This window comes from Podarcis filfolensis (assembly GCF_964270895.1).
Source record: "Podarcis filfolensis genome assembly, chromosome: 1".
Classification (NCBI taxonomy): domain Eukaryota; kingdom Metazoa; phylum Chordata; class Lepidosauria; order Squamata; family Lacertidae; genus Podarcis; species Podarcis filfolensis.
Window position 1 is genome coordinate 132,718,984 of NC_139604.1, and position 26,630 is coordinate 132,745,613.

General features: G+C 47.4%; 1 protein-coding gene across 28 annotated transcripts in view; it reads left to right on the forward strand.

Annotated features, from left to right (window-relative positions):
- The window catches only part of NIN (ninein), a 134,733-nt gene that overhangs the window by 17,190 nt on the left and 90,913 nt on the right, over positions 1 to 26,630 (forward strand). For all 28 annotated transcript variants that reach the window (XR_014546965.1, XR_014546966.1, XR_014546967.1 and 25 more), the window contains 2 exons: positions 7,788 to 7,994; positions 20,758 to 20,839. Coding sequence is in view for 22 of the 28 variants with exons in the window: in XM_083608849.1 (XP_083464975.1) it covers positions 7,809 to 7,994; positions 20,758 to 20,839 (268 nt within the window). In the remaining 6 variants the exon portion in view is untranslated. The remainder of the gene's footprint in view (positions 1 to 7,787; positions 7,995 to 20,757; positions 20,840 to 26,630) is intronic.

Below are 26,630 nucleotides of genomic sequence, written 5' to 3' on the forward strand. Positions count from 1 at the left end.
GCATGTTTGGAGGAAGAAGTCGGCAGCAGCAGTGTGGGGCAGGAATACCTACCGTCCCCTGCCTGTGGCATCATTTGCCCATGGTGTTCTTCTGCAAAAGTATTGTGTGCCCAGTGCAAAGGAGGCATTCCTTACCTCCCAGGGAAGGAATCAAATGTTGTGGGAATCAAATGAGGAGGGGCAATGCCATACAGGACACCCTGAGCTCTTTGGAAGAGAAGGGTGGGCTAAATTAAATGAAATTAAAAGAAAAACATTGGGGGAAATTTGCACTAAAATGTTGATAAATAGTAGTAGTAATAATAATAATAATAATAATAATAATAATAATAATAATAAAAATTAATGAAGGTTTATTATTTATAGCCTGCCCATCTGGCTGGGCTTCTCCAGCCCCTCTGGGTGGCTTCCAACGAAGTATTAAAATACAGTAGTCTGTTAAACATTAAAAGCTTCCCTAAATAGGGCTGCCTTCAGATGTCTTCTAAAAGTCTGGTACTTGTTCTTCTCTTTGACATCTGGTGGGAGGGCGTTCCACAGGGCAGGTGCCACCACCGAGAAGGCCCTCTGCCTGGTTCCCTGTAACTTGGCTTCTCGCAGTGAGGGAACCGCCAGAAGGCCCTCGGCGCTGGACCTCAGTGTCTGGGCAGAACGATGGGGGTGGAGACGCTCCTTCAGGTATACTGGGCCAAGGCCGTTTAGGGCTTTCAAGGTCAACACCAACACTTTGAATTGTGCTCAGAAACATACTGGGAGCCAATGTAGGTCTTTCAGGACCGGTGTTATGTGGTCTCGGCGGCCGCTCCCAGTCACCAGTCTAGCTGCCGCATTCTGGATTAGTTGTAGTTTCCGGGTCACCTTCAAAGGTGGCCCCACGTAGAGCGCATTGCAGTAGTCCAAGCGGGAGATAAATAGAGCATGCACCCCTCTGTCGAGACAGTCTGCGGACAGGTAGGGTCTCAGCCTGCGTACCAGATGGAACTGGTAAACAGCTGCCCTGGACGCAGAATTGACCTCCGCCTCCATGGACAGCTGTGAGTCCAAAATGACTCCCAGGCTGCGCACTTGGTCCTTCAGGGTCACAGTTGCCCCATTCAGGACCAGAGAGTCCTCCACACCCACCCGCCTCCTGTCCCCCCAAAACAGTACTTCTGTCTTATCAGGATTCAACCTCTGTTCATGACGACATTACAAAAACAGCATCGATACGATACAATATGATACGATATCTTTATTGTCATTGTCCCTTGCGGAACAATGAAATTGAAAACTACATAAAACTACATTAAAACTACATAAAACTACCAGAAAACTACATAAAAGCTACATAAAACTGCTACAAAACTACATAAAACATTCAAAACCCCCTAAAAACTCTAAAACCCCATTTTAAAAAACACTATACTACAGAGACCCCTTATGTTGTGTTTAGAACTAGAATTGCATTAGCGTAGAAACTGTTTTTCAGGTGGCTAGTCCTGGCCTTTATAACCCTATACCTTCTTCCAGAAGGCAGAAGCTGAAAGAGATCATTTCCTAAACGGATAAACTGAAATTATGTTTTTTTTCCTCTGGGGGGGCGGGGGGAGCAGGGGCGCCAACTTGAATAAAATATGGGCGGCAGGTAAGCCCTGCCCTGCATAATCGATCGCAAGGCACGGCACGCACGAACCATTGAAATGGCAATGCCCGTCATCTTAGGGGAGCCCGTGGCCCCCTCAAATATTTTATTGGGTACGCTGAAAGGACTTCGGACCTTAAAGGTTGGCTCCTATAGTGGGGAGGAACGAGAAATGGAGAGAATCCGAAATGGACTGATGGTCCCCTCTTTACTCCAGAGGTTGCTGGACCAGTCTTCCTGGAACATTGGTCCTCCTGGCTGGGGTTGCTGGGAGCTGGAATCCAGCATCCTTTGGAGGACCACAGGCATCCCAAGCCTTGATGTGGTCCAGCATCTTCTTCCCATCCACGCAGATGCCCCAACGAAGCCCAGAAGCAGAACGCAAAGGTGGCCACACGGCGGGCGCCTCGTCTCTCTTTTGTCTCCTGAACCTGCTCTGCATCTGATGAGCTCAGGCTCCTCTCTCTCTCTCTCTCTTTCTCTCTCTCGCTCTGTCGTTCTCTCTCTCTGGGGTGGCAGCAGCCTGGGAGAACAAGAGTAGCAGCCACCTTCCTGTGGGTCTGGAGAAAGCCGAGGCAGACAGGTGAGCGAGTCGGCTGCAGGGGCTGCTTCAGCTGCCGCTCTCCAACCTCCCGGGTGCTTTTCCTTGTCTTCTGAGTGGTACCTTGAAGCCCCCTCCCAGGTGAGATTAGACAGTCTCTCTCCCACCGCCCACCGCTACTAAGAGGGCTATTCATGGCTACCAGCCAGGATGGGTAGAATCTCCCTCTGCAGTTGGAGGCAGCAATGCTTTTGAACCCAGTTGCAGGAGGGGAGAGGGGTCTTGTGTTCGAATCCTGATTGTGGGTTTCCCATCTGGTTGGTGAATATGAGAACAGGATACTAGACTAGATAGGCTACTGGCCTGATCTGCTGAAGACCTGTTTTGAATTCTGCATGCATTTCAAGGCTTGCCCTCTCCCCACCCCTTGATCTTATGGTTAATTTTGACCAGTTTGTCTCTTTATTGTATCCTTTTCAACTTGTTTCATCTTGCACTGCTTAATAATAATAATATAATAATTATATTATTTATACCCCACCCATCTGGCTGAGATTCCCCAGCCACTCTGGGCGGCTCCCAACAAAATATTAAAAATAGAATGGAACATTAAAAACTTCTCTAAACAGGGCTACCTTCAAATGTGTTCTAAACGTCAGATAGTTGTTTATTTCTTTGACATCTGATGGTAGGGCGTTCCACAGGGCGGGCGCCACCACCGAGAAGGCCCTCTGCCTGGTTCCTTGTAACCTCACTTTTAGCAGGGAGGGAACCGCCAGAAGGCCCTCAGTGCTGGACCTCAGTGTCCGGGCTGAACAATGGACTTAGAGGCCAAGGGGTTAAGTGGTACATAAACTGTTGCAATAGGTAGAATGTATAACCTGCATTTTTCCATCCCGCAACCCAAAGCAGCAGTCATGTCTTCTCCAGGAGGAGCTCTCCCTACGAGGCAGATGCAGACCAGCTTAGCTTTAGCAATTGAGTTGCATCACGAGCCTTTGGACCAGGGGTAAGCAACCTAAGGCCCGTGGGCCAGATGCAGCCCAATCACCTTCCCAATCTGGCCCGCAGACGGTCCGGGAATCAGCATGTTTTTACATGAGTGGTAGCTGTGTTGGTCTGCCGTAGTCGAAACAAAATAAAAAAATTCCCTCCAGTAGCACCTTAGAGACCAACTAAGTTTGTCCTTGGTATGAGTTTTTGTATGCATCTCTGGGTTATTTGTGGGGCCTGGCTGGTGTTTTTACGTGAGTAGAATGTGTGCTTTTACAGTGGATGCTCGGGTCGCGAACGTGATCCGTGTGGGATGCACTTCGCAACCCGCAGCGCCACATCTGCATACGCGCAGGTCGCGATTTGGCATTTCTGCGCATGTGCAAAGCGCAATTTAGCGCTTCTGCACATGTGCAAGCACTGAAACCCAGAGGTAACCCGTTCTGGTACTTCCGGGTTCAGCATGCTGCACAACACAAAAACACACAACCTGAAGCGTCTGTAACCCGAGGTATGACTGTATTTAAAATGCATCTATGGGTTATTTGTGGGGCATAGGAATTCGCTCATATCTTTTTTTCAAAATATAGTCTCCCCCCCCCCCACAAGATCTGAGGGACAGTGGACCGGCCCACAGCTGAAAAAGGTTGCTGACCCCTGCTTTTGGCCACACCCTGATTATACCAGCGATACGGCAGCCACCAAGGATTTGCCATCCTGTTGAGATCCAGGGAATGTCTTGATGCAGGTAGCTGCTGGTAGTTAGGAGGGGGCTGTTTCTGCTTTTGTCAGAGCAGGTCAGGTGGAAAAAGTTTCCTGCCGCAAATGTAGAATGGGTACCTGTGACAGTGCCACTTCTTCAGATAGTGGGCAACTTTTGGAAGCAGCCCTGTGAGCATGTTCCTATTAATTGTTTAAAGCATTTGTGCCTCACCCTCTAGCCCCAAAAGACTCCTAGGGTGCGGCTTGCAAAAGTCAGCAGTAAGACAGCCCCTGCCCTCAGATTTGCAGTGGAAGAAGACATGACACAGCGACACGGGTGGTGCTGTGGGTTAAACCACTGAGCCTAGGGCTTGCCGATCAGAAGGTCGGCGGTTCGAATCCCTGCGATGGGGTGAGCTCCCGTTGCTCAGTCCCTGCTCCTGCCAACCTAGCAGTTCAAAAGCACGTCAAAATGCAAGTAGATAAATAGGTAGCGCTCCAGCGGGAAGGTAAATGGCGTTTCCGTGCACTGCTCTGGTTCGCCAGAAGCGGCTTAGTCATGCTGGCCACATGATCCGGAAGCTGTACACTGGCTCCCTCGGCCAGTAAAGCGAGATGAGCGCCGCAACCCCAGAGTCGGCCACGACTGGACCTAATGGTCAGGGTCCCTTTACCTTTAAGACATGACACACAAGGCAAAAGAGGTGGGAGGGAGAAGGAAGAAAAAGCACACTCAGGTACCAGTGACCATTCTTATAGCAAAGATACGTAGTTCCATGTGTACAGAGTTTGGCTGTCTAGCATAGCAACCTACCCACCCATCAGAAGAATCTGCACCCCTATCAGATCGGAGAGTGGGTGGCAATCTCTGCACCAGGGAGACAGGGCTGTTTACATTTTTTTCCCCAGACAACTGACTAAGAAAATGTGGAAATATACAGGGTAACAGAGTCTGGAACAGCTGGGCTCTTGATATGTTCTTAGTTTATCAGTGTCTTTCAGCTTTTGAGAAAACCATGCTTCTGATCCAGTAAGAAGCTAGGACCCTGGTGCTGGGGGGAAAGTTACTCTCTGGTAATCCATCCTGCCACAATTTCTGCAGAACTGAAACGCTGGTGGGAATAGCTAAAGTTCTGGTGCAAACGCCAGTTGTGAGGCTTGGCTTCTCTGTCTCGTCTCTTTAAAAGCGCCTTTCTAAAACTGCCCGGAGCTTGTTTGTTCCTGCAAGTCAGGTTGTTTTTCTCCTTCCTAATACTCTTTGACAAAACATTACCTCAAGCTCCCAGGGGTTTGGTGGGGCTCTGGGGAGCCTCGCACCTCGCCTGGGCCATTTGTCTGTAGTGAAACTAAGTCGAGCTGCTCCTTGATGAATGGAGGCGGTGTAAGCAAAGGGACTGTTTATGTTGCGGCACTGGAGGCTGGCTTGCATCTGTTCCCCAGTGGCCCCTGCGTGTGTTCGCTGAGCAAGATTACAGGAGCATGTATGCGCTGCTCTAAGAACATGCGAGGAGCTCTGCTGGATCCAACTGGGGGCTGATCCAGTCTAGCAGCCTCTTCTCTCAACCAGATGCCCAAGGGGAAGCAAGGAAGCGGGACCCGGGCACAAGAGCAACTTTCTCTTCAAACCGGTTTTGGATGATATATCTATATAAATCCCAGCTGCAAACTTCCTTCCAACTCTGCAGTTATATGATGCATTTGCTGTATGTCTTGGAATCGTGAGAAGTTTACAGCAAAACAAGGTTCTTTTTTAAAATAATAATTTTTATTGGTTTTAACATATAAATTATAAAATGTACCACGAAACTTATCACTTATACATTCTTTTTTGACTTCCATCAGCACCTCTGATCCACCGTTTTATCCACTTCTTATACATTTCTTTATACTGTATTACCTTTAAATCTTTTAACAAATTATCCTTCCCCTTATCTGTTTTTGCAATACTTCCAATAATACTCCTCACAGAACTTCTTGCAAACCTACAAACGTCATCTGATCTTCACAAATACTTTTCAAATAGTCCGTAAATTTACTCCAGTCTTCTGTGAATTTCTGGTCCCGCCGGTTTCGAATTCTTGCTGTTAGTTTATCTAATTCTGCATAGTCCATTAGCTTCATCCTCCATTCTTCAGTCGTCAGTAATACAGCAAAACAAGTTCCTAACTCTCATAGTTGCAGACATTAAAAAAAGCATTTGGGGAGGCCAGGTGCAAAGGCTGTGGTGCTGATGAGGTGGAGCTTCTGTGCTCTGTAGACTGGCTTTCCTTTCTAGCCAGTTTTAACGCATCCATCAGCTGTGCATCCTTTGTTGAATATGGGGGAACTGAGCCTGGGATGGAAAGCAAAACCGGGGCCTTTGAGGACCCCATCATCATTATTCCAACAGGTAGTTTAGAGAAATGCTCAAAGGAGGTGAACGGAGGAAGGGGAGGGAGCGGGCACAGAAAGAGGCGAGGGAGAGATAAGAGATTTCTTACTGGGCTGTGTGCTATCTGCTGTCCTGGAGCTTACTTTTGATCTGGAAGCTGCTGGGGGACATTATTTCTTCGTGGAGACATTTCAGGTTTTGTTGTTGGCAATTAAGATTGTTTTTTCCTGGAGCCGAACTGCACAATGGAGGGATCCCTTTGCCAGAGGAGGCCAGCTGTTCTGCAATTCAGATAAGCATGGCAATAGATGGAGGCAGAGTCGGTGCCTGGCTGCAAGGCAATTAAAACTGGACCCGCCGTTGAGAGCAGCACTGTGGAATCCCAGAGTTGGAAGGGATAAATGTATATCTGCCAAAACTGGAGGCTATGAGATATAATGTGGATCTGGAGTTTGCAAGGACAGTTTCTGGGAGTGGACCTGAAACCACAGTTTGCAAACCTGCTGTTTGGTGTCTCATCCAAACTGGCAAACTACGATCACTGTCAAGGATCTTGTTGTTTAGTCGTTTAGTCGTGTCCAATTCTTCGTGACCCCCTGGACCAGAGCATGCCAGGCACTCCTGTCTTCCACTGCCTCCCACAGTTTGGTCAAACTCATGCTGGTAGCTTCGAGAACACTGTCCAACCGTCTCGTCCTCTGGCATCCCCTTCTCCTTGTGCCCTCCATCTTTCCCAACATCAGGGTCTTTTCCAGGGAGTCTTCCCTTCTCCTGAGGTGGCCAAAGTCTTGGAGCCTCAGCTTCAGGATCTGTCCTTCCAGTGAGCACTCAGGGTTGATTTCCTTCAGAATGGAGAGGTTGGATCTTCTTGCAGTCCATGGGACTCTCCAGAGTCTCCTCCAGCACCATAATTCAAAAGCATCCATTCTTCGGCGATCAGCTTTCTTTATGGTCCAGCAAGGATAGTTTACTGGAATTCTTGGGCAAAGTGGGGAGGGGGAACCCCAGAAACCGCAGTCTGCTTCTACACCTGGAACACATGGCTGGGTGTACAAACTGCAGTTAGGGCAACCATGGTTTGGTGTTAAAAGGTAAAGGGACCCCTGACCATTAGGTCCAGTTGTGGCCGACTCTGGGGTCGCAGTGCTCATCTCACTTTACGGGCCGAGGGAGCCGGCGTACAGCTTCCGGGTCATGTGCCCAGCATGACTGAGCCGCTTCTGGCGAACCAGAGCAGTTCAAGGAAATGCTGTTTACCTTCCCGCTGGAGTGGTACCTATTTATCTACTTGTACTTTGACGTGCTTTCGAACTGCTAGGTTGGCAGAAGCAGGGACCGAGCAATGGAAGCTCACTCCGTCGCAGGGATTCGAACCGTCAACCTTCTGATTGGCAAGTCCTAGGCTCTGTGGTTTAACCCACAGCGCCACCTGCGTCCCATTGGTTATGTCTCAACAAAACTATGGTTGCAAGAGAGAGAGATGCATTATCTTCAACATCTCTGGAGTCCTTGCAAGAGTAACTAACTATTTGTGGTGTTCTTCTGTCTCCCTTCGACAGTTGAGCGCAGTGGGCTATGGGATGGATGAAGCTGAGCAGGACCAGTCTGAAGCCCGCCTCAAAGAGCTCTTCGACAGCTTTGATGTCACCGGCACTGGCTCCCTGGGCCACGAGGAGCTGACCGAGCTCTGCCACGTCCTGCAACTGGAAACGGTGGCCCCGGGGGCGCTGCAGCAGACACTTCTGCAGGGCGATCTCCTGAGCCGGGTAAGAGTGGCAGATGGTTTGGGTGCTGAGAGGACATGCTCAGGAAAAGGGAACCGTGGGGAGATCGGAAGAAAAGGGTAAGGGCAGGGTGGAAGGGTGGGAGCAGGCCAGAGACGACTAGAGGAAGCTGAGGGAGAAGAATCCACGTGGGAGTAAAGAGAGACAGTCAGCTGAGCTATGTCTCAGGGCCCAGAGGACCAGAAAATCCTAGAATTACAGTTAAGAACTTAATTCGTTCTGGAGGTCTGTTCTTAACCTGAAACTGTTCTTAACCTGAGGTACCACTTTAGCTAATGGGGCCTTCTGTTGTCACTGCGCGATTTCTGTTCTCATCCTGAAGCAAAGTACTATTAACCCGATGTACTATTTGTGGGTTAGCGGAGTCTGTAACCTGAAGCGTCTGTAACCTGAAGCGTCTGTAACCCGAGGTACCACTGTATAGAGTTAGAAGGGACCTGAGGGGTCATTTTTAAGCAGAGGGCCAGTCCACTGTCCCTCAGACCTTAAGGGGGGCCAGACTGTATTTTGGAAATAAAAAATGAATGAATTCCTATGCCCCACAAAGAACCCAGAGATGCATTTTAAATAAAAGGACACATTCTACTCATGTAAAAACACACTGATTCCCAGACCGTCTGCGGGCCAGATTTAGAAGGTGATTGGGCCGGATCCGGCTCCCCAGGCCTTAGGTTGCCTACCCATGATCTATCACAACCCCGCTGCAATGCAATGCAGGAATCTCAACTAGATCATCCATGACAGGTGCCCATTCAACCTCTGCTTAAAAACCTCCAGAGACATTCTGAGGCATTCTGAAGGTTGAACAGCTCTTGCCATCAGAAAGTTCTTCCTAAGGTTTATTTTGAATCTCCTTTCTTGTAACTTGAATCCAGGGGTTCAAGTCCTCCCCTCCAGAGCAGGAGAAAACAAGCTTGCTCCATCTTTCACGTGACAGTCCTTCGTCTGTTTCAAGATGGACCAAAGCGATGATCACAGGTTGGGTTGGAGTTGTTGGACTCCAACTCCCATCCGCCCTGGCGAGTGTGGCCAGTGGTCACAGATGGTGGGTGTTGGAGTTGAAGAACATCGGGGGGGGGGGCCACAAGGTTGGCGGTTCCTTGCCTAGCCTGGTGTGAAAAAGGGATGCCTTAGTCAGGCAGGGCAAGAGGTCTCAAAGGTAATTATTACAGTGGTTTGCTACCTTCCTTGAGTCATGGAACAGAAGATTGTAGCATGCATGGGGTTCCCAGGTGGTCCCCTATCCAGACCCAGACCACCATATCTGCAGCAAGTGCAGATATACCACTGCTCATCTTCCTAGGTCCTTGAGATACATACCCCTTCCATAAACTCCTCCCTTTTTCATTATCTGTATTTTAATAATTCTTTTTATATGTATAGTCTCCTAGTTACAGGTAGGTAGCCGTGTTGGTCTGCCTTAGTTGAAACAAGTAATAATAATTAAATTCCTTCCTTAGAGACCAACTAAGTTTGTTACTGGTATGAGCTTTCGTGTGCATGCACACTTCTTCAGATAGTATATTCTCCTATTAGAGTTAAATTACTTTTAAATGATTCTCTTTTATATGTTTTTAGCTCTTCATATTTTTTCTGCTTACTTTAAGTTGCATAAGCTGCCTTGAGTCCTGTTCTGGGGAAAAGGCGGGTTATAAATAGCAAATAATAATAATAATAATAATAATAATAATAATAATAATAATAATAATGTGGTACCTCGGGTTAAGTACTTAATTCGTTCCGGAGGTCGGTTCTTAACCTGAAACTGTTCTTAATCTGAAGCACCACTTTAGCTAATGGGGCCTCCCACTGCCGCCGCCACATGATTTCTGTTCTCATCCTGAAGCAAAGTTCTTAACCTGAAGCACTATTTCTGGGTTAGTGGAGTCTATAACCTGAAGCGTATGTAACCCGAGGTACCACTATAATAATAATAATAATAATAATAAACCGTTACACAGGCACTTCATCTGTCCTAATGATGGTCGCTTTTGCTGTCATTAGACGAAAACTATCTTAAAACCAATTCAGATCATGGCCCATGGAACTTTTGTTATTTGTCCCTCAATATTCCGTGCAAGGTAATTTCTACCTAATACTGGAATTGCAAAAAATGCTCGTACGATTGCAAAGCGCCACAGTGGCAAGCCTATTATTCCCCCCTCTTGCTATGAATGCAGAACCCCCCAACTTCCCCCAGAACCCCCTTTTCCATCTCTTCCATTGGAATTCTTTTGAAGGTAGCCTCTGCATCTGACACTGTGCGAAGCTCTCCTGGAAGCAGAAATGAGCTTTATTCTGCTTGAAGTGAAGAAAGCCTTCTCTCCCCCCCCCCCAAACCCAAGGACAGGGAGGGAAGTGTTAGAAGCCAGCTCTTTCTCCCAAGAGAAGAAGATTCCCGCATCTTTAAGGGTGTGTGCGGACTTCCATTGTGCGGGGGGGGGCGGGATATGGGGGGAACCTGGTGGAAAATAATGAGCAGCTTGAAACGGGACGCTTTATTGTGCTAATAAGAAGACTCACTCGCAGAAAACCTTCCTTCTCAAATTGGGTACCCAAGTCTTCTCTGCACAGCATCAAACGGAGCCACCGACCAGAAGTTCAATTAGCCCCTGACTGCGGTGGGGGCAGAACAAGGCAAACTCGCTATGCAGAAGTTGTCCCATTCTGGCTGTGGCTCCTTTTGATTTGCATGTACGGCTGTTCTTTGACTTCTCCAATTATGGCTCCTGGGCTCAATGTTTTCTCAGCACCGCCACGTGACTGTAGCTTACCTACTCAGGTGGGGTGGAAAAGACCTTTTTTTAATAATATTTTTTATTAATTTTAACATATAAATTATAAAATGTACCACAAAACTTATCACTTATACAATCTTTTTAGACTTCCGCCAGCACCTCTGATGATCCACCGTTTTAACCACTTCTTATGCATTTCTTAATTTTATATTGCCTTTACATCTCTTAACAAACCATCCTTCCCCTTTTCTGTTTTTGCAATACTTCCAGTAATACTCCTCACAGAACTTCTTGCAACCCTACAAACGTCGTCTGATCTTCACGATTACTTTCCAAATAGCCTGTAAATTTACTCCAGTCTTCTGTGAATTTGTGGTCTTGCCGGTTTCGAATCCTTCCTGTTAGTTTATCCAGTTCTGCATAGTCCATTAACTTCATCCTCCATTCTTCAATCATCCGTAACTCTTCTTGCTTCCATTTTTGGGCTCAAAAAGGGGGTGGAAAAGACCCCCAAAAAAGGGATGGAAAAGAAAATGTGGCTTTCCTTCCGTCTCTCTTATGCCCCCTTGCCATGCAGCCCCATGGCTCTATAGGGAAGGGCCTTAGTTCGGTTGGGAGAGCAGGTGCTTTCGGAGGGCCCCTGGTTCAAATCCTGCTTCACCGAAGGCTGCTGCCAGTCAGCGCTGATGATGATTAATAATAATAATAATAATAATAATAATAATAATAATAATAAATTTTATTTATACCCTGCCTTTCCCGGTTCAGAAAACCGGGCTCAGGGCAGCCAACAACAAATGTAAAACACTTAATTGTAGAAGCAGCATAAAATACAGTATAAAAACATGAATAACAATAAAATTAAAAGTTCGGTAATCAATTTGGGGGAAATCCATCCAATAAGCATTAGATAATCCCCAGGGCTAGCTGGCTGAATTGGTCCTACTTGGGCCAGCAAGAAGGCCAGAGGAGAATGAGCTGTGGGGTCTCAGAGCGGGTGATCTTCATAAAAGGGGAGGGGAGGGAAGGGAAGGGAAATAAAAGATTAGGCTGAATTCAAATTAAAGGCCAGGCGGAATAGCTCTGTCTTACAGGCCCTGCGGAAGGAGATCAAGTCCTGCAGGGCCCTAGTCTCATGGGACAGAGCATTCCACCAGGTCGGAGCCATCACTGAGAAGGCCCTGGTGGAGAATAGTCTGACTTCCTTAGGGCCCGGGACCTCTAAACTATGGTTATTCATGGACCTTAAGGTCCTCTGCAGGGCATACCAGGAGAGGCGGTCCCGTAAATATGAGGGCCCTGAGGAGAATTGCTCAGCTAAACATCACGATATTGTTATATCATGATGTCTGAAATGAGGATGTAACTATGACAAGGCAAACAAGGTAATGTCCTGGCAACTGTTACTACTTAGGGGTCTAAAAGTTACACATTTTACTTACCTTTAACACATTGTTACAACTGTTATTTTATAGTACAGTGGTACCTCTGATTACGAACGGGATCCGTTCTGGAGGCCCAGCCGCGTCCCGCAAACTTCAAAACTGGAGGCGCCCTTCTGCACACGCATGCAAAGCGCTTCTGCGCATGCGTGCGCTGCGAAACCGAGAAGTATACACTTCTGGGTTTGCCACGTTCACAAACCCAAGTTTACGTATCCAGAGGGATACGTAAGCAGAGGTACGACTGTACAGAACAACAGGGGCAGCAGGAATCATGAGAAATGATGACCAGCTCCACAGTTTCTCCCATATTGCAATTTTTTACATCACACACACATTTTGATTCACAATATATCACCCTGACAAATATTATGAAATGTTATCACGGTGTGTGGACTTCAGACCGATTTTGGACTATGGATCGATACATCACCTGGCCCTAGATCCTCATTATATTTACTCAGAGGTTGGTCTGCTGAATTCAGTGGGGCTTACTCTAAAGTAGGGGCTCAGCTACACTTCCGCTTATCCAGCCTCTTCCCCCGGGGCGAAACCCACTTTTTTTCCGCTGAATTGGAGCAAATGTCAATTGGTTTTCTGCAGACTGGTGCTTGCTCCAATTCAGCAGCAAAAAGCAGGTTTCCCCAAGGATAGAATTGGGACAAACTGAAAACCTCTTGGCCCCATGCGTTTTAGGCACAGGACAGACAAGCCCTAAGTGGATTTAGGATCGCAGCCTCTGTTGGGAGTAGATTGGGCACCCTTGAATTTACTTTCTCCTGCTTTACAACCTAAACATCGCCTTCTGCGTTATCAATTTTTAAAAACCACGAGACTCGCAGAGTTCTCTGTAGGTTCAGAAGCTGAGCGCGACATCAAAAGCACTTTGAAAAGAACATTAAAAATGTAACTTGACGAGGAGGGTTTCAGGTTTCTTCATTCTCATCTCGGTTTTCCCTACCACACAGCACCTGAAATCCTAATCCAGCCAGTGTGGTCTGCAGTTGACCGTCCTGCCCGGCCAAATCTGGCAGGCAGATAGTTGTTTACTCACTGGACATAGCAGACTGTTGTCTGGCGAGTGTCAGCTGACCTGTGGGTCACGTCACCTCCTTTGGTTGAAGCTTAGACCACTAGAAGGTCCTCTAGTCCATGGGTAGGCAACCTAAGGCCCGGGGGCTGGATCCTGCCCAATCGTCTTCTAAATCTATCCTGCGGACGGTCTGGGAATCAGTGTGTTTTTACATGAGTAGAATGTGTCCTTTTATTTAAAATGCATCTCTGGATTATTTGTGGGGCATAGGAATTCGTTCATTTCTCCCCCAAAAATATAGTCCAGCCCCCCACAAGGTCTGAGGGACAGTAGACCGACCCCCTGCTGAAAAAGTTTGCTGACCCCTGTCTAGTCTGTAGTCTACCATTCTCCAGTAAATCTGTTTTATAACTCTAGTTTTCTTTGCCCCAAGCTGCATAGATTTCCCCCAGATTGGTTGCTGCATATTGGAGGAACCACTGGCATTGCAAAGAAGTTTGATCCCTGCCCACTGCCAGTTTTAGAAACAGGAAGATGCATTCAAATAGGGAAGGAGCCTTAAGACCTCTTTGCAAATTACATTTCCCCCGGTGTGATTGCTATTATCAAAAGGAAAAATGTAATACTCTATGTGGAAAATGGTACAAGTTTAGGACTACTAGAAGCTGCCTTATACTAGAGTCAAACCACTAATCCACCCAGCTCAGTATGGTCTGCACTAACCGGAAGCGATTCTCCAAGGGTTCAGGCAGAAGATATTCCCAGGTGCTTTACTGTTGGACTACAGTCTTTCCCGTTTGGAAGGACTTAAGAGCAGGGGGCAGCAACCTAAGGCCCATGGGCGGTTGTTTGACCAGCCCACAAGCCACCCCCAAACCTAGCTGCCCACTCGCACGCTGCGCTAAACTGGCACGGCACAGGTACTCACTTCTGCGGCGCCAGAAATCGCGTCTGCACAGACACTGAAAATCACAGGCGTGCATGCTCACACATGCGATCCAGCCCAGGCAAGATAAACCTTTGCCAACCCCTGACTTAAGAGTTGTTGCTGTTTAGTCGTTTAGTCGAGTCCGACTCTTCGTGACCCCCTGGACCAGAGCACACCAGGCACTTCTGTCTTCCACTGCCTCCCGCAGTTTGGTCAAACTCATGCTGGTAGCTTCAAGAACACTGTCCAACCATCTCGTCCTCTGTCGTCCCCTTCTCTTTGTGCCCTCCATCTTTCCCAACATCAGGGTCTTTCCCAGGGAGTCTTCTCTTCTCATGAGGTGGCCAAAGTCTTGGAGCCTCAGCTTCAGGATCTGTCCTTCCAGTGAGCACTCAGGGCTGATTTCCTTCAGAATGGATCGGTTGGATCTTCTTGCAGTCCATGGGACTCTCAAGAGTCTCCTCCAGCACCAGAATTCAAAAGCATCCATTCTTTGGCGATCAGCCTTATTTATGGTCCAGCTCTCACTTCCATACATCACTACTGGGAGAACCAGACTTAAGAGTCTAGCTTTCCAAATAAACTTTTGGCGAGTCTTGCTTCAGACTGACCACAAATGAGGGCGCTTTCATGCGGTACGGCCAAGCTAGCAGGCCCATCATGTACATCCAAGTTGTGCCACTGAAGGCAAACACAGAATCTTTTTGCATTTCTGAGCAGCGGATCCCAACAGCACATGTTTCCCCTGGGGAGTAGCGATGCTACTGCGCCATCGTTCATCCGACCTTGCCTTGCTGAATTGTGGCATTCATTCATTCTCTCTCTCTCTCTCTCTCTCTTTCCCTTTCCGAACTTGATTTAAACTCACTGCTCCTAATCTCCCTTTTCAGCGCCGGTCACGGTAAAATTGCTTCGTGCGACGCAAACCCCGGCCATCTGTTCTGGCTGCAGCTGCTGCTCCAAGACTGTAGTTAAAACCCTAAAGCAGAAATCACCACTTTCTCCACCTCCTCCTCCTCCTTCCCATCGCCGCCTCCAAAATGAGGAACCTTCAGCATCCTCTTTCCTTTCTCTTTGTCAACACAACTTGTACAACTTCAGTCCGGTTGCACAATCAACAGTGACTTGGCAAAAGCGGGGGCACTTATGGGGTGGGGAGGGGGGAGGAAATGAATCAACATGCCTCCGAGGCTTCTGGGAGGAGGTTCCTGCTGCAGCCTCGTTTGAGGACAATGAGTGTTTTGTTGAAGACAAACAATATGCCCAGATCTGAGCATCTCTCATTGATTGACAGGATGTAATGCTATCAGGATCTTAAGGTTCCCCTTGATGAATACTGGGGGAGTTATAGCCACGGTGTTTGTTTGCTTCTTTCCTTCGGTGGTCGATTAAATCAATCTCTTCTTGTTGATTAAAATGTTCCAGCAGATGAAAGGGGATCAGACCGCAAAAGCAGAGCTCTCGCAATTTGCATCTAGAAGGCTCCATGTTCAATCATTGTCATCTTCAGTTTTTGTGGGGTTTTTTAAAGAGATTTTGGGGTAGCTGAGTCTGCTGCCAGTCAGAGTGGGCATTCTAGGCTTGATGGGGCAGAGGTCGGACCCTGCAACAAGACAGCTTTGTATGGATCATATGACCCAGAGGTTCTAACATCCCAAGCCTATAAGTGGTAGAAGGGCAGTTCTGACCCAGAGCTCTCTGGATGATGTTGAATTTCAATGGACAATGGCTAGGAACGATGGGAGTTTGTCTAGCAATGTGTTGAGGTGCTGCAGGCTGTTGGTGTTTTATATTTTGACTAAAGGGGGAAATACTAGATGTTGTTGTTGTTGTTTAGTCGTTTAGTCATGACCCCCTGGACCAGAGCACACCAGGCTCTCCTGTCTTCCACTGCCTCCCGCAGTTTGGTCAAACTCATGCTGGTAGCTTCAAGAACACTGTCCCACCATCTCGTCCTCTGCCGTCCCCTTCTCCTTGTTGCCCTCCATCTCTCACAACATCAGGGTCTTTTCCAGGGAGTCTTCTCTGCTCATGAGGTGGCCAAAGTCTTGGAGCCTCAGCTTCAGGATCTGTCCTTCCAGTGAGCACTCAGGGCTGATTTCCTTCAGAATGGAGAGGTTGGATCTTCTTGCAGTCCATGGGACTCTCCAGAGTCTCCTCCAGCACCAGAATTCAAAAGCATCCATTCTTCGGCAATCAGCCTCCTTTATGGTCCAGCTCTCACTTCCATACATCACTACAGGGAAAACCAGTAGTGTTTCCTTTACCGCCAATCCATTGGCATCTTAGCTGCAATTCCTGCTTTTCAGGGGTTGGACTAGATGACCCTCGGGGTCCCTTGCAACTCTACCATTCTATGATTCTATGATCTTCCAAGCATAAGAAGCAAGTCTGCTTATAGAGGGAGAGGGCCTCTCCCTAGTCAGCTCCTAAAACTGATCTGTGCCCCGGTGCTTATGGGTGATCAAGATAAAGCAAGAGTAATAACGCCGGCCTACTTTGCAGGTTTGTTGTGATGGGTTAATAAGATAACCTGTTGAAGTTCTGTAGATCCCTGGTAGCGCTTTATGGCCAGAGTGTGCAGGCTGCATTCTTAAGTATTCGGTGTTTTATTAGCTGTGGCAGTTGGTTTTATTGCTGATTGGATTTCTGAAATATTGTCGGCGCTCTGAGTGGGCCTTTTTGATTAAATGGCACGTAAATCGCAGAGCAGCTAAATCGCGGGTGTACCTGATTTCCTCCGTCAAACGTTGGCAGGTGTGCCGCCGTGATATATTTTGAAGAGCCGGTGCATTGTGGGGGGAACGGGGGGGGGGATGGATGGCCTCGTGATAATTGCAATGCGCTCATCTCTCTCTCTCCCTCCTCTGCCAGCCGAACTCCTTTAGCTTAAATGTCAAGGCGGTTTTTTTTAATCAGGGGAAAATTTCCTCCTCGCTGCAAACTGCCCTTTTTGTGGAGAGCGCTTTGCAATATTTGTAGGATGAATGGCAGCAATTAATGTGCAAATGAGACCCTCTGTCTAAAGTTTCCTGGCTGAGCAGGTTTTCCGAGGCTGCTTTTAATTACTGCTTGTGATAACGGGCCAGCGAGGTCTCTATTGCTAGATGGCAACAGCTTGATACAGAAGAAACAATGATGGGCTCTGGGGTGGGGTGGGGAGCGAGAGCGAGTGAGCAAAGAAATGCTTACGTATTTTGGGGCTCAACATCAAAAAAATGAAGATCATGGCCACTGGTCCCATCAACTCCTGGCAAATAGAAGGGGAAGAAATGGAGGCAGTGAGAGATTTTACTTTCTTGGGCTCCATGATCACTGCAGATGGTGACAGCAGCCACGAAATTAAAAGACGCCTGCTTCTTGGGAGAAAGGCGATGGCAAACCTAGACAGCATCTTAAAAAGCAGAGACATCACCTTGCCAACAAAGGTCCGTATAGTGAAAGCTATGGTTTTCCCAGTAGTGATGTAGGACTGCCTACATAAAAGCATGTACAGCTTTCTACAGGACTAAATCACTTCCAGCAGCCAAGCTGAGCTTTCTGGATAATTCCTAATCTCTGGGAGTCTCCAAAATCTACTCTAGGGGCTAATTTAATGTGACACTATTAGCAGACCTCTCCATCTCTATGAATTTTGTTTGACGCCATGGACAAGAACTCATCCCCCTCCATCCCATAAACTTGTCCAGTCCCCTTTTAAAGCTGCCCAGGACCGTGACCTCCAGTGCTGCGAATTCCATAAATTAACTCTGCATTGTGTGAATAAGGGCTCCCTTTTGTCTGCCCTGAATCGGCTGTTAATCAATTTCATTTAGCCTCTCTATCTAGTATATGGAGCATAACAGAGCAAGTGCAGAATTCTGCTTCATTTTTAACAAGTTGCAATGAAAGTGGAGCGAGATCTAATTATTTCAGGAGGAAAAGGGGAAAGTATGAACGGATGATTAGTAATTTATTTCAAGTATTTTTATTCCACTCTTTAGCTAAAAAGGGGGGGGAGGCTTCCAGAATGCATAACAGATATCAGTAATAAGACACTTGCTGCCATTAGGCTAATGATCTAAAAGACATGGCACTAAAGGAAAAGGTTTTAGGAGGGAGAAGGAAAACACAGGCACTTGCTCTTAACTTTACAACCACCAGAAGGACTGGAAACATAGTCTCTGTCACAAGAGACTAGGGCCCTGCAGGACTTGACATCTTTCCGCAGGGCCAGCAAGACAGAGCTGTTCCGCCTGGCCTTTGGTTTGGACTCAGTCTCACCCTTATCCCTCCCTCCCCTTATGGTCTCGGTTTATCAGCTACTTTAAAATGAGGCTGCATTTTAAATTGCATTTTAACCTGTATTTTAAATTGGGCCCCCCCATTATGTTTTTACTGTAATTTTACTGATGTTAGCCGCCCTGAGCCCAGTTCTGGCCAGGGAGGGCAGGTATAAATAAATATTATTATTATTATTATTATTATTATTATTATTATTATTATTATTACAGTGGTATCTCGGGTTACATACGCTTCAGGTTACAGACTCCGCTAAACCAGAAATAGTGCTTCAGGTTAAGAACTTTGCTTCAGGATGAGAACAGAAATCGTGCTGCGGCAGCAGCAGGAGACCCCATTAGCTAAAGTGGTGCTTCAGGTTAAGAATAGTTTCAGGTTAAGAACGGACCTCCAGAACGAATTAAGTACTTAACCCGAGGTACCACTGTATTATTATTATTATTATTATTATTATTTGTCTTGGTGACTGCGGGGCATTGCAGATTGCTCCTGCCAGAGGAACATAAGAGGAGTCCGCTGGATCAGGCCAGTGTCCCTTCCAGCTCTACAGTTCTATGATTTTATTTCTGCAATGGTTGTTTCCATGTTGCTCATGGAGAGATTGCTAGGGCACCAGTCTCCATAGCGCCCCGGGGCCCAACAGGGCAGCAGAGCTTTCAGCTGCCGCTATGCTAGAGCTGGCAATCTCCAGCAAGCAAAGTGATTCATTCATTCGGAATAAACTTGGAGCTTGCCTGGGCAGAGCTTTTCATAACTCGAAGAAGAAGAAGAAGAAGAAGAAGAAGAAGAAGAAGAAGAAGAAGAAGAAGAAGAAGTGGAGCTCAGGGAGGGGTGGGGAGGAAAGTGCTTGGGGAAAAGCACATAAAAAATGTAACCCGAGCAAGAGGATTTCAGGTTGCTTCAAACCCGTCTTGTTTTCCGCCCCTCCAGAACCTGAAATTCTAAGCTGGACAGTGTGGTTTGCAAAATAATAATAATGGTGTTAGTTAAAGCAGGGGAGGGAGAGAAGGTGAAGAAATTAGAGGCTTTGGGAACATGGGCTGCGGGAACTGTGAGAGCTAAACTACAGTGTCCAGAATTCTTTGGGAAAAAATGTCCTTTAAAGGTTTGATGTGGAGGCAGCCTCACTTGTTTCAGCTGCAGGAGGCTATCATAGCTGCAAATCTGGAACAGAAGAAAACCATTGTTTTAGACGACTTAGTCAGCATGCATCGTGCCGTACAGAGTACGAGAGGGCAAAAGCCTGCCCCAATGAGCTTACAATTCAAAATTTGACGCAGATGAAACAGTGGAAGAAGGGGAGGCCGATGCAACCAGGGGAGCAAGGTCTAGCAGTGGTTTAGTTGCATATGTTTAGGCCTCATCTGCTTGTTGTTGTTGTTTAGTCGTTTAGTCGTGTCCGCCTCTTTGTGACCCCCTGGACCAAAGCATGCCAGGCACTCCTGTCTTCCACTGCCTCCCGCAGTTTGGTCAAACTCATGCTGGTAGCTTCGAGAACACTGTCCCACCATCTCGTCCTCCGTCGTCCCCTCCTCCTTGTGCCCTCCATCTTTCCCAACATCAGGGTCTTTCCAGGGAGTCTTCTCTTCTCATGAGGTGGCCAAAGTCTTGGAGCCTCAGCTTCAGGATCTGTCCTTCCAATGAGCACTCAGGGCTGATTTCCTTCAGAATGGAGAGGTTTGATCTTCTTGCAGTCCATGGGACTCTCAAGAGTCTCCTCCAGCACCAGAATTCAAAAGCATCAATTCTTCGGCAATCAGCCTTCTTTATGATCACTGCCTTGCCATGGCAAAGGGTCTTGAATAACTCAGAGAAGCTATGAGCTATGCCATGCAGGGCCACCCAAGATGGACAGGTCATAGTGGAGAGTTTTGACCAAACGTGATCCACCTGGAGCAGGAACCGGCAAGCCACTCCAGTATCCCTGCCAAGAAAACTGCATGGACAAAGACAAGAGACCCCATCTGCACTAGCCATTTAAAGCAGTATCATCCCGCTTTGAGCAGTCGGGATTTCTCCCAAAGTATCCTGGGACCAGAAGTTCGTTGCAGGTGCTGAGAGTTGCTAGGAGATTCCTGTTCTCCCTAAAGTGCTTGAGCTTCGTGACAGCGTGGCACAGTGGTGCCTTTGCAGTGGACATCCTTTGGCTGGCTCGGGGTGGTGGATCTGGGAAATGTTGGGATATAAGCATGGGAAGGTAATGGGGAAGAAGGCCACAGGATGCTTTGAAGGTCAGGCCAAGGTGCTAGATCTGGGTGCATATTGCACTGCAAAGGTTTGTCCAGACTGAGTTTGTGTTTTTTTCTGTCCTTTTTTTTTAAAGGTCCACTTTGACCAGTTTAAAGAAGCCCTCATCCTCATCTTGTCCAGGACATTAACAAATGAAGAGTCCTTCCAAGAACCAGGTAAGCCAGGTCACGGATAGGCTTGGATTCTGGCAACAGTAAGGGAAGTGGATTGGGGTAACTGGAAGGACCTGGGGTCAGGGATGATGGGAATTGTAGTCTGAAAACAGCTAGGGTCGGAAAACAGCTGAGAAACTCTGCTCTTGAGTTATTTTTGCAGCATAGGAAAGACCACATCCTGAGCCAGGCTCTCGATCCGTCTAGTTCAGGTTTACCTACACTGGCAGGCAGCAGCTCTCCAGGGTTTCTGACCAAGCCCTACCTACCTGGACATGCTGCCAGGGATTGAATACTTCTGCATGCAAAGCAGGTGATTTACCTATTGAGCCCCACCCTTCCTCCAAGCAGCATACCTGGGAGAGTGATCTCTTGCTACTAAAATAGCTACCCAGGTGTACCAACCTGGCCATGGTTCACAATGGCAGGAATGTGCACAGAGGATTTTCTTCTGCCCAGTTCTCAGGGCTACAGGCGCATGTCTGTGCTTGCAAAGCAAACATTTTTTAAAACCGACTTGGTTTAGTCACGCAAAACAAATACTTCACTGCAGGGTAACTAAAGGAGACATTGCCGGTGAGAGGCACTGAGGCACAAAATGCGGCGCTTCTGCATCTTCTGTTTCTCTTCTATTTCCGTCTAAATTGCCGATGCATTTAGGAAAAGAAGAGTTGGAACTTCTGCAACTTTTAGTGAAGACATGCAGAGATGGGCAGCCTGTTTGGCAAGGCTTGGGAGGGGGCTGATACCAAGCTCTCGGTGGTGGGTGATTTGTCTATCCATTGAGATGCTGGTCATCCTACCAGCTAGAGCAGAGGTCAGCAAACTTTTTCAGCAGGGGGCCGGTCCACTGTCCCTCAGACCTTGTGGGGGGCCGGACTATATTTAGGAAAAAAATGAACGAATTCCTATGCCCCACAAATAACACAGAGATGCATTTTAAATAAAAGCACACATTCTACTCATGTAAAAACACCAGGCAGGCCCCACAAATAACCCAGAGATGCATTTTAAATAAAAGCGCACATTCTACTCATGTAAAAACATGCTGATTCCCGGACCGTCCGTGGGACAGATTGAGAAGGCGATTGGGCCAGATCCGGCCCCCGGGCCTTAGTTTGCCTACCCATGAGCTAGAGCAATGATAGGGAGTCTCTGGCCCACGGTCCTAATTTGCATCTCAAGGTTGTTTTCTTCAAGGTACATCCTCCTGCCCTACAGTTGGTGTCCCTATAAGATGTGAGCTGTGGGGCAGGTGTGGTGGCACCTATGTAGCCCTGAGTCCTTTCCCTGAGTGGTTCGATTTCAGGGGGTGCAGACCAAGTAAAACACTTCAGCCGCCTCCATGGCTGTTGGCAGTTGGCCGATGTGCCTCTGGGTACCAGTATCTGGGTACCAAGAGCAGGTGAGGGCTGTCTAAGGACATCTTGGAGGTGTTTGGTTGGTCACTGTGGGAAATGGGTTGCCAGCCTAGAGACATGTTCCAGGCCTTTGAAACCGTGACTGTGGCAAATGATTTCCATCATTTTCCTGTGCTTTTTATTTTTATTTTTATTTTTTTGGACAATGCAATTTTATTTAATGATTTAAGGCTGCAGTCCTAACTCCATTTACCCTGGGGCAAACCCCATTTAAGTCAATAGGGCTGACTCCCGAGTAGACGTGGTTAGGATTGTGCCGTAATTGTCTGTTTGTTTGTGTGCATTTATGTGTTGCCCTGGGTGTAGCCATTGCTGTCGTTTTTTGAATGAAATGATTGAAGAATAATGAAAGACAAAGCTGGTCTCTGGCTTCCTGCCTTGGAACAAAAACCCCAAGAACTGTTTACATCTTGCTGGTGTAATTGGTTCTTAAAAGTTTGTAAACCACTTGGAAGCCTATTTGGGCATTAAATTGTGTATATTTATTTACAGTATTGCTATCATTTCTTATTACATTAATATCCCACCTCTTTTCAAAGTGAACCTTGGTCTCCCAGGTCCCAGGCCAGCACTTTAACAAATGTTGTTGTTGTTTAGTCGTTTAGTCGTTTAGTCGTTTAGTCGTTTAGTTGTTTAGTGACTCTTCGTGACACCCTGGACCAGAGCACTCCAGGCCCTCCTGTCTTCCACTGCCTCCCGCAATTTGGTCAAACTCATGCTGGTAGCTTCGAGAACACTGTCCCACCATCTTGTCCTCTGTCGTCCCCTTCTCCTTGTGCCCTCCATCTTTCCCAACATCAGGGTCTTTTCCAGGGAGTCTTCTCTTCTCATGAGGTGGACAAAGTCTTGGAACCTCAGCTTCAGGATCTGTCCTTCCAGTGAGCACTCAGTGCTGATTTCCTTCAGAATGGATAGGTTGGATCTTCTTGCAGTCCATGGGACTCTCAAGAGTCTCCTCCAGCACCAGAATTCAAAAGCATCAGTTCTTTGGCGATCTGCCGTCTTTATGGTCCAGCTCTCACTTCCATACATCAGTACTGGGAAAACCATAGCTTTAACTATATGGACCTTTGTCGGCATACACCACACTAATATTAGTATAATAAAATAAGTAATAACCAAAGCAAAGGCTTTGGTTCAATAACCAGCCTTCAGGACCTCTGTTACTGAATTTGCCTTGCCTTTCTCTACCTAGATATCCCAGGCCCTTCTTTCTAAATACATACAGTGGTATCTTGGGTTAAGTACTTAATTCGTTCCGGAGGTCCGTTCTTAACCTGAAACTGTTCTTAACCTGAAGCACCACTTTAGCTAATGGGGTCTCCTGCTGCCGCCGTGCCGCCGGAGAACGATTTCTGTTCTCATCCTGAAGCAAAGTTCTTAACCCGAGGTACTATTTCTGGGTTAGTGGAGTCTGTAACCTGAAGCAACTGTAACCTGAAGTTTATGTAACCTGAGGTACCACTGTAGTCACATTTTTTTTGTCATGTTTTGAATGATCAGGGCTGCTCCGTCGCTTCTGTCTTGACCTGAGTTCCTAGTTTTTTGTTTTTTTTTTTACCTTTGTTCCTGCCCTCTGGGAACGGGCACAAGAGGCCTCAGTCCAGGTCTAGCTGCTGCCATCCCCATCAAGGAGGGAAAGTGAGCCCCTCTTCGTGTCGGGACGCCAGATGCAACCACAGACCTCATGATCCAAAAATAACCCAGATTGATTGGGGTTATCTCTTAACAGTGTGCATCCTGCCAAGCGATCGGTCAAATGGGATTATTTCTGGACCAAACTGAGAAGTGCTCTTCTGCTGCTAGTGTGATGTTGTGTTAATAATAATAATAATAATAATAATAATAATTTATTATTTATACCCCGCCCATCTGGCTGAGTTTCCCCAGCCACTCTGGGTGGCTCCCAATCGAGTGTTAAAAAGAATACAGCGTTGGATATTAAAATTTTGGCATGCAATTGTGATTCTCGGAGGAACCACGCCTAGGGTTTTTCACATTCCATGCAGTATTGAAGGCCCCTCAGTTCCAAATTCTTCAGCGCCACTTGAGGGGCTGTTCTTGGCCTGGCTCTGAAGAACAAACAGGAGTTGCATGAATTCCCTTCCAGTACGTTCTGCCCCATACTAGCAGGGTGCAAGCCTTGGGTCCTCAGTGAGCCGATACTAATTCCCCTTGATGGGCCATAGAGCCCTGCCCAGGGTGCGAACCTGCTAGATTTGAGCGCCGTGCAGCAATCTTGGCAATCTGTTTATTTGTATACCTCTCAATTGTATAAAAACAAAACAAAACAAAAAAACCCTCAAAGAGGAGCTGGATCTGTCCAGTGGGCAAAGCCAGTGCCAGAGAGCCTAGCACTTGCCGATCAGAATGTTGGTGGTTTGAACGGGGTGAGCTCCCGTTGCTCGGTCCCTGTTCCTGCCAACCTAGCAGTTCGAAAGCACGTCAAAGTGCAAGTAGATAAATAGGTACCGCTCTGGCGGGAAGGTTAACGGCGTTTCCGTGCGCTGCTCTGGTTCGCCAGAAGCGGCTTAGTCTTGCGGGCCACATGACCCGGAAGCTGTACGCCGGCTCCCTCGGCCAATAAAGTGAGATGAGCGCCGCAACCCCAGAGTCGGCCACGACTGGACCTAATGGTCAGGGGTCCCTTTACCTTTACCTTAAACAAGCTATAGCTTAGGGCCCCACTCTCTTGGGGCTCCTCCCAAAAAAAATTAAAGGGGAAAAAACCTGGCTGTACATTTCCAAAATATAAGATAAAAAACAAATAAAATAAAACCTACAAACAGCAACAGTGTTTTGTGTTGTGTATGACGTAAGTCATGGGCCCCACCTGCTAGCTTGCTCCCTCAAATATCACTGGTTTGCTCATTTCTATCTACAGTCATACCTCATGTTACGTCCGCTTCATGTTACATTCTTTCAGGATACATCTCGCAGCGACCCGGAAGTACCGGAAAGGGTTACTTCCGGGTTTCGCCACTCGCGCATGCGCAGAGGTGCAAAATGACATCATGCGCATGCGCAGAAGCGAGGAATCGCAACATGTGTATGCGCAGACACGCTGCTGCGGGTTGTGCTCTTTTCATGTTGCAAACAGGCCTCCGGAACAGATCCTGTTCGCAACCAGAGGTACCACTGTATAGGGTGCCTACATTCTGCATTGACTGTTATGTGCAAATGGCTTGAGATACCTATTAGGTCCATAAATTACCATATAGCATATATTCAACACAAAAAAACAGTGACAATTTGTTGTTGACAAAGGACAGCTGGGCAGATAAAGGGCCCCATTACCTTCAGGAGCTGAGGGCCTCATCAAACCTAAATCTGGCCCTGGGCAAAGCTACCATCTCCTCCTGCCCACCTCTCAGGCTCCTGACATCACAGAGACCAAAATCGACCTCCCCTCCCTTGCCCGCAGGGGTCTCATAGGATCATAGAATTGCAGAGTTGGAAGGGACCCGAGGGTCATCTAGTCCAACCCCCTGGAATGCAGGAATCTCAGCTGAAGCATCCATGACAGAGGGATGTCCAATCTCTGTTTTACAACTGCCAATGAAAGAGAGGCTGCAGCTTCCTGAGGGAAACTGTTCCACTGTTTAATAGCTTTTACTGTCAGAAGGTTTTTCCTGATATTTAGTCAGAATCTCCTTTCTTGTAACTTGAAGCCATGGGTTCGAGTCCTGCCCTCCAGAGTAGGAGAAAACAAGCTTGTTCCCTCTTCCATGTGACAGCCCTTGAGATATTTGAAGATGGCTATCTTATCTCACAGAGAAGACTCCCTAGAGAAGACTCCCTGGACAAGACCCTGATGTTGGGAAAGATGGAGGGCACAAGGAGAAGGGGACGACAGAGGACGAGATGGTGGGACAGTGTTCTCGAAGCTACCAGCATGAGTTTGACCAAACTGCGGGAGGCAGTGGAAGACAGGAGTGCCTGGCATGCTCTGGTCCAGGGGGTCACGAAGAGTCAGACACGACTAAACGACTAAACAACAACAACAACAACAACAACAACAAAATCTTATCTCCTCTCAGTCTCCTCTTTCCCAGGCTAAACATACCCAGCTCCTTCAACCGTTCCTCATCAGGTTTGGTTTCCAGACCCTTGATCATCTTGGTCTCCATCCTCTGCCCACCTTCCAGCTTCTCAACATCCTTCTAAAACTGTGGAGACCAGAATTAGACCCAGTACTCCAGGTGTGGTCTGACCAAGACAGAATCAAGCAGAACTATGATTTTCTTGACACTAGACTTCTGTTGATGCAGCCTAGAATAGCGTTAGCTTTTTTTGCTGCAGCATCACACTGTTTACTCATGTTAAGCTTCTGGTCCACTAAGTCCCCTAGATCCTTTTCACATGCATAGTTG